The sequence below is a fragment of the Sturnus vulgaris genome, chromosome 1 (assembly GCF_052056855.1).
Source record: "Sturnus vulgaris isolate bStuVul1 chromosome 1, bStuVul1.hap1, whole genome shotgun sequence".
Classification (NCBI taxonomy): domain Eukaryota; kingdom Metazoa; phylum Chordata; class Aves; order Passeriformes; family Sturnidae; genus Sturnus; species Sturnus vulgaris.
The window spans coordinates 142286900-142295383 of record NC_142243.1 but is presented as its reverse complement, the minus strand read 5'-3'; the positions used below and the strand labels follow the sequence as shown (position 1 = coordinate 142295383).

The following is an 8484-nucleotide window of genomic DNA, read 5'->3' as shown; positions in this document are numbered from 1 at the left end:
CATCACAACCTCCTTTCCTGCATTAGTTAGGCCATTCCTAAATCACAAGGTGCAGTCTCTCTCCCACTCCTGACTCTCTGGGTACAAAAACTTTTGCTTTCTGTCATTCTCTCTTGGAACACTGCAATTTTTCTCCCTTAAATTGTAAATGATAACACCTGCTGGGGCTCTTATTTGTTCATTCCCGTATCTCTGGCTGCTCCCTGTGTGAGATATTACGCCCACACAGAGGTATGAAATATACAGTAGCTGTTTGTGAAACTTCTATGTGAAAGATGCAGTGAATATAAATAATGGTATTGTTCTGATGTTCTTCATCTTGTATCTGACAGAACATGTTCAAGAAACTCCAGGAACACTATAAAGCTGATGGAGAAGTCATTCACACTGTATCAGTGTAGCTGAAAACAAATGAGCAGGACTGATCTGGACATCCTATTTTCCCTTCACCACCAGAATGTATTTATTCCTCAAGTCATACCATATTCATATTTACTTTAATGATTCATAAACATCCCAGGTTCCAGAAGCTTCTAATTAACTCATCTATTTAGTGTCATTAACAGATGCCCAGGGAGTGATTTATTGTACAGTACTGGATCACATTAACATATAAATCCAGCCAATTGAATTGGCAGGTAGTCTAGGTAAATATCTTCTGCTGCTGGTAGATGAGACTCCATCTTAAATTCAGCATTAATGCCCTGCAGACTGTGGTTGATGTATTACTGTTTTCTTCCTCTATTACTCTGCATATGTAGCATACATTGTATTGTACAATACTGATTATTTCCCTGTCTTAAAAAAAAAAAAAAAAAAAAAAAAAAAGATTTAGTGATCTGCTGCCTTGGATTTGGGACATATTTTTATACTGTCTGAGAAAAGAGGAAATCAATAGCCCCAAAGAAGTTTTTGGTCAAGCACCTTTGAATTTACCTCTGGCTTCTGTAGTTTCAAAACTGAAACCAATCCCTCTAATACCCTAGAGCAAAATAATCCTAAACTTTATGAGAAAAGTTATATTGGAACTCTGTCTGTAGCAGAGTTGTGGCCACAACTACAGACTTTTCATTGATAAATAAGGCAGCGGCTTTTTGGGGAGTACATGGAGTGAACACCTATGACAACAAAGTTGGCTCTGTGGGTATTCCCACAGTGATGTTTCTCACAAGTCTTTGGATGCTCCTAGAGATTCACACTGCTGAATTCCTGGAGGGACTTGCCAAGGTTCACAGCCTGGCCCAGCTAAACCTCACCAAACCTGGCAGGCAGAGGCAGCACACCCCGAGAGAACCCACAGGAGCCGAGAGCTGAAAGCCACAGTGGTGTGAGCTGTGAGAGCCCAGCCTGGGCACAGACAGAGCCAGAGCCCAGCCCAGGCAGAGCCAGCCCTGCTAGCTGGGCTCGCTGTTACCACCTGGTCCTAGGGTTACTGATTATAAACACAGCCAGTCAGCTTTGGCCTGCAGGACTCATTTCACTGGGAAACTAGGTGGGCTTCTCTTTCAGGTTTCAAAGCGGTGAAACACATGGTCTGATTGCCTCTGCTTGTTGCGTGGGCGGGAGATCTCCCAAAGCTCACACATGACTTACTTACCACACAGGAGGAGAGTTGCAGGTATGTGGCAGATAAATTTTAGTTTTTCTCTTTAGAGCTCACACCCTTCGTATTCCAGTTCTTCCCAATGGCAACACCATGGGTCAGTTTGTGTTCAAATGCTAAGGAAACACAGATAAATGCTGTTTTAAATTCCTTAAGGTGGGAGTCATTAGAAGACTGTTAAAATATTCTCTTTTTTTTACAGAAATTATATTTGTGTCTGTTCACAGTCTTTAAAAAGAGGTGTATTTAAGCTTTGTGTTTCAACAACACCGAAAGGGACTACTGTAAATAATTAGGGTGTTTTCTGCTCTATTTTTAAAAACAATATTTTTAATAAAGTTATTGGGTTTTTATATACTTTTTGACTCAGAATGAGATTTTGATGGCAAACAACTCTGCTGTCTTATAGCAGTGATGTCTGCGGGTAGGTTTCAGGAGGGGGAAGAAATACAAGCAATATTTATGGAGGAATAGGAAGCAAAACTACATCAATATAAGACTGTGCCCAAAGAAGTGAAGGTATAGGCAATATGACAGCTTGAGAAAGGTAATACATATATTTCTAGGAGTTACTAAATTTCTCCTCAGGACTCACTTCTGCAATCAATGTGGGAACAACACCACGATGAGAGTGAGTGTTTTAAATTTCAATTAAAGATTTCATCTTGACTATAGCACTCTTCTCTCCTGCTTCTAACAGCCCGTTCCAAAGGTCTGTCATAGAGAACAATGCAGGCACAGTCTGCTCCTAGCAGCTGTGTTGCAAGGAAGGCCGGGGCTGGGGCTCTGCAGCAGCAGTGTCCCGTGCTGCGAGCACAGAGCACACAATGCACCTCCCTGTGCTGGCCAGAGGGTCCCTCTGCTGATGTGACCCCACAGAGTCTGCTAAGACTGGCCAACTCCCAACTCGAGCTGGTTTCTCAAACTCTGTGAAACAACCGTCTATAAAATTTGAAAACAGAAAGCATCATACATTATAGCTATGTACTCCAGCCATTCAAGAACCTGCGCAATGCACGAGAACTTTGCAAATGCATGATACACAGGCTGAAGAATTGTTTAGAACTCACAGCTTAAACCTATGTAGGTCAAGAAGCAGAAAGTTTTCCTTTTACGAACATCTTAGTTAAGAAGAAATGCATTGAGCGAAGTTAAAAATCTGGCAAGAGAGGACACTGATGCCACAGCACGTGCTATGCCACACATCTCTATTGTCATTTTGGTCACTCACCTCAGACTCTAATGCCACCAAACGTTTAAGGAGGCATAGGAAGCAATACTTATTATAAAAAATCAGGTACTTGAAACCATTTTGGAAACTCTTTCCTTGTGCTGCTTTAGGCTGGGGTAGTTAGTTTTCTTCACAGTAGCTGTGTTTTTGGATTTGTGCTTAAGTGTTAGGATGTTTTCGTTATTGCTGGGCAGTGCTTACACAGTCAAGGCATTTTCTGCTTCTCACCTCATCAGCAAGTAGGCAGGGAGGACACAAGAAGCTGGGAGGGGACACAGCCAGGGCAGCTGATCCCAACTGATCCAAGATATTCCATAGCATGTGGCATCATGCTCATCATATAAAGCTGGGAAAGAAGGTGGGAGGACGTTTGTAGTGATGCTTGTCTTCTGAGGTCACCATTACACCTGATGGAGCTCTGCTTTCGTGGGGTGGCTGAACCCTGCCTGTCCATGAGAAACTGTGAATGAATTCCTTTTTCTGCATTGCTTGTGTTTTGCTTTGCTTGTGTTTTGTAAGCTTTGCATGGCTTTTACTTTCTTTATTAAACTGTCTTTTATCGTAACCCATGAGTTCTCTCACTTCACCCTCCCGATTCTCTCCATCCCAATGCAGGGGGAGTGAATGGCTGCCTAGGGCTGAGTTGTCAGCTGGGGTTAAACCACAACTCTCCTCCAACCCAGCTCTGTTCTATTCCTAACCCTACAGAACAGCAGAAGTCATCAGGGCCCAAGGCCCATCACCCTCAGGTGTTTGTATTCCAGGAGTCTGGCACAGCTCTGCTACACTGAGATGGCATTGGGTGCTACCAGTATTGATTTGATTCAGCATTTTTAAGCTGCATTTTTCCTATTAAAAATAAACTACAGGTGAAATAGGCAAAACGAGAGATGCCATTACAATGTCAGGAATATCGACACAATTGCACACCATCCAGGATTTTCTTAATAAATAAAGATCAACACCAAGAGACATATTGGTTCACATGGTACTTGCAGAGAAATTTAGGCTGGACAGGACTCTTGAGGACAAGATATTGTCTTATTTTAGGTCAGTTTCATCATCTCTAACAGGCCAGTTGTAAAAACTAGTTTTATTAACATTAGCAGCCTTGATTTAGAAAGAAGTCTAATATCCCACCAAAATCCATATGGAAGCCAAGAAGTATTTCTAAAGAACTGCTACATAGCATGTGAATTTTAATACAAACCATGACGCTGGAGAGAATAATGAAATATGAGCGTTCCTAAATATTTTGTCACAAACCCAATACTAAATAACAGAATAAAATATTAGGACAATAACTTGCAAATACCGAGACACAGTAATAAGCAGTACCATTTCATAAAAATAAATTTTAATATTAACAACTCTATTTCATGTGACTGCATATTAATCTAGCTTTTTTTCAAAGTTCGAACAATGTTCAAGTTCTGTGTTTTCTACAAAAATGAGTTTATTCTCCTTCATTTTTCTGCACTGGCTGCATGGCTTCTGCTTTAACTCTATTTCGTTTTCTTTTTCTTCTTTTCTTCTTTTCAGCAGAAGGCTCCTGCCCCTCCTGTGTTTTCTTCTTTTTCTTCTTCAGACAGCTGAGAGGATTGGGGCCACCTGGCCTTTTGCGTTTTCTTCTCCTTTCACCTTCTTGCTTTACTAGTCCTTCTTTTTCTTTAAGCTCCACAATACTTTGTTTTTGGTACTCTGGAACAAGCTGATTTGTCTGCAACTTTTGAACAAATGCCAAAGATTTAGGAGAAGGTTTGTCTAGCACCATAGTGTTCTGAATAATAAAGAGGAGAGGAATGCCAGGTTTCCTTTTCACTTTGTTTGATAATTCCTGGTCCTGCAAAATTAAATACTTTAGTCAATATTTTCAGATTAAATGGTATTTGCAATTCAAATGCACCCACTTTTAATATAAAACCATGAAGATAAATTACATTATGAAAAAGGTAAGAAACTTAATGTAGCAGATATACATGGCAGTGCCTTTCAGAGCAACTAGATTTCAGTTTTTCCCCTGATTAGCTGTATTTCTGATGCAAAATTTACCAACATTTTCTTTTTCCTGCATATATATGCATACACACATTTTTTGAGGGAAAAAGTCCCAATTCACTTGTAGGCAGACCACCACACCACAAGAAGTAATGTAATTTTTTCTGTAATAAATAACTTTTAAACTCCTGTAACTTACATAACTATAAAGAATTCTACTATAAACTATTTTATATATATTGTATATCATTTATACATGTAGTCCCAATAACAAACTCAAGAAAATATCGCCTGTTTTATTTGTATAGTTATTCATTCTTTAGTGTAAAATTGCTTAAAATTGAAGTTATATGATGTTAACATTTAATTTTATTTTTCAGACTACTGTGCAAAGCAGTTCAGGGAAGGGGATGCACACACAAGCAATATGCAAATTAATGAGTTGTTTTTTACATGTCAATAAGTAATCAGTATGTTTTGTACACTTTCAGCTAAACTAAATATCATTACAAAGTAAAAAAACATCTAGTTGTTCAAGTAAGAGAAAAGATTCCCTGCTTCATAATTAGGAAACACATTAAAGAGCAAATAAGGTTTTACATTATTAATTCTCACAAACTATTTAAAAACTTCATAATCGAGGTTACTGTAAGCTTCTTTTTCCTTAGGTATCAAAGCATCATTTCAAAAGAAATGGAGCTACATTTCCCATGAGCTTTTACCTGTGTAGCAATAAAGAAGTGATGAGGGTTGCCATCTTCAATCATGGAAAGTAAACAGGTTGAACCACTCACAGGATTCTTATGGTGAGAACAGTTTCGAACTTGAAATCTCTGGGCAATTAATTTTGCTCCATACAGTGCTTTCCCCAGTGATTCAAGTTCTTTTATAACACATCTGAAAATCAAAACAGACAATAATTTTTAAATAAAAAACCTCCTATTTTTTACAACCACAAAAGGCTGATGTGAGTTACTTAGGAATGAGTAATGCTCAGTTGTTCAGGCTCTATGATTTATAAATGGTACCCAGAACTCTGAAAGCAATAGCCCATCTGAAGACATCAGCAAGGTTTCCTTGGCTGTAAACATGATTAACCAGAAATAAAATTAAGATATATTAAATGATTTAAAAATAATTCACATCAGTGACAATGCTGAGTCCTTACATTCATGTTTGGATACCACCACCAAATAAAATTATCTTAAAAAATTTAATTTATTTTTAAGTTAACGTATTATAAAACTTGAAAATTTAATTTATTTTTAAAAATGGAAATAAAAGATCTGGGGAACAACAGGCCAGTCGGTTTCACCTCTGTGATTATGGAGCGGATCCTCCTGGAAAGCATAAAAAGCATGAGGAAAACCAGGAGTTGACTGGTGACAGGCAACATGGCTTCACTAAGGGGAAATCATGAAAAATACAGTGGCCTTCTGTAACAGTTACAGTGCTGATGGATAAGGAAGGGCAACAGATGTCACCCAATTGGACTTGAGCAAAGCTTTCCACACTGTTCCACACAACATCTTTGTCTTTACACTGGAGGCATGGATTTGACAGATGGATCACTTGGTGGATATGGATTGACTAGAGGGTTGCACTTGAAGAGCTGCAGTAAACAGCTCCATGTCCAAGTAGAGACCAGTGTCAAGTGTTGTTCCTCAGGGGCTGGTACTGGGACCTGTTTGACATCTTTGTCAGTGGCATGGACAGTGGGACCCAGTGCACCTTCAGCAAGACTGCCATGGACACCAAGGTGTGTGGTGCTGGTGACACTCTGGAGGGAAGGGATGTCATCCAGAGGGGCCTGGAGAGGCTTCAGATGGGTTTGTGTAATCCTTACGAATTTCAACAATGCCAAGTGCAACCCAAGCACAAATACTGGGAAGAGAATGGATTGAGAGCAGCCCTGACAAGAGTCACCTGGGAGGTGTGCTGGGGGACAAGAAGCTCAACATGAGCTGGCAGTGTGAAAGCCAACTGTGTCCTGGGCTTCATCAAAAGCAGCACAGACAAGGTGAGGGAGGGGATTCTGCCCCCTACTCCACGCTGGTGAGAGCCCAGCTGGGGGTCAGAGCGAGCCAGCTCATTTCCCCTGCGAGGCTCTCTTCATAACACTGAGATGCTGTCTCAGCAACTCAGTGTTCTGACAGAGAAAATATGTCCATTCAGCTGGCCTAAATGGAAGCTGGTCAAAATGAACAACAGATATTGCCGAAAAAAGAAGCAAGAAGTGACATTTCAATATAACAGGAACAGTTTGGATCAAAGCAATTCCCAAACCTTTCACAGGTAAGGAGATAACTCAATATACTATTTAGAAGTGCAGGCCAGTTCCATACGCTGTGCAAGAAAGCTCAGTGTGTTTTTTGAACCTAGGACATCAATTTTCCTGGTCCTTTCACTACTTGCCTCCATAGTGGGCAGTGGGCTATCCTGTTATTGCAGATATATACTGTAACCGTATTTTTGTATTTTAAGATATGCATTACACCTAATCAAGTAATAACAAAGGCAACTTAAGGCAACTTCAGTATGTAGTGTGCATGCTTTATTTCCAGGTCTTTATGTAGCCCATCCTTGTCCTCCCTTGCGAACAGCTGCTTTGAAAACAACCCGGCACTGGCAGGCTGCAGCTCCAGCCAGGAAGGAACTCCCTCCAAGCCCAGGAGATCTCAGCTTGCCTCGCTTTTACCACTTCGCCAAGCAAACGCTGCGGGTGGGAAGACACCCACCCGGCCCTCCCTCACACAGCGGGGCTACCGCTGGCCCCGGAGTTCGTGCCACTTTCGGAAAGGCAGCTGGGTGTGAGGGATGCTCCCAACCTCCTGCGAGTCACCCTGAGCCCGCAGCGCCCCGTCCTCCCCGGGCCCGCAGGCCGGAGCGCGCTCCCCGCCGTACCGCGTGGTGCAGAGCTGCGCGGCGCCGTCCAGGTAGCCGGGCAGCTGCTCCCGGATCTGGATCTTGTTGCGAAGCGCGGCCTGGCAGAAGGTGCCGTCCAGCAGCACCTGGAAGGGCTCGCGGAACTGGAAGTTGTGCTTGTAAAACCTCATGATCTTCTTCGCGTGTTTCTGTCTCGTCACCCCCATGGCGCCCGCGCTGCAGCCCGGAACGGCCGCGGCTGCCCCGGAAGCTGCGCCAGGCCCGGGCGGGGCCTCAGCGGAGAGCCGGGAGCGGCCGGGACGAGCCGGGCCGGGGTCTGCCCCGGAGAGCCGGGACCGGCCGCGCAGCTGCTCCGTCCCCGGAGGGTCTCGCCTGTCCGTCCAGCCCTGTACACGGGTAAACCTCAGGGCTGGTTCATTGCCCCTTGTTCTGCGGTGCTGTGCTGGCTCCTGCCGTTTGCTAAGATCAGAAATGCCGAGTTTCTTTTTTTTTTTGCTAGTTCAGTATACAATTGCTGTCGCAGAGACTGTAGTTTAATTACACATCAGCATACAGAGTCACAGAATCAATTCGGCTGGAAAAGCCGTCTGAGGTCATCGAGTCCAACTTAGGATCCGACAGCACTGGTCAACCAGACCACGGCACTGAGTGCCACGCTCAGTCTTCAGCATCTCCAGAGACGGTGATTCCACCTCCCTGGGGAGTTCATTCCAATCTCTAATCGCCCTTTCTGTTACGAAATTTCACCAAATGTCCAATCTAAACC

At 42.7% G+C, this 8484-nt stretch overlaps 1 protein-coding gene across 1 annotated transcript; it reads right to left on the bottom strand.

The window, feature by feature from the left end:
- Nucleotides 1-3912: 3912 nt before the first annotated feature.
- UTP23 (UTP23 small subunit processome component) lies at nucleotides 3913-7964 on the bottom strand. The gene is made up of 3 exons (XM_014870094.2): nucleotides 7737-7964; nucleotides 5555-5729; nucleotides 3913-4677 (listed from the first exon to the last, which is right to left on the bottom strand). Exons 1-3 carry the CDS (start codon nucleotides 7922-7924, stop codon nucleotides 4291-4293), a joined length of 750 nt encoding a protein of 249 aa, XP_014725580.1. The 5' UTR covers nucleotides 7925-7964; the 3' UTR covers nucleotides 3913-4290.
- Between the last annotated feature and the right edge of the window lie 520 nt (nucleotides 7965-8484).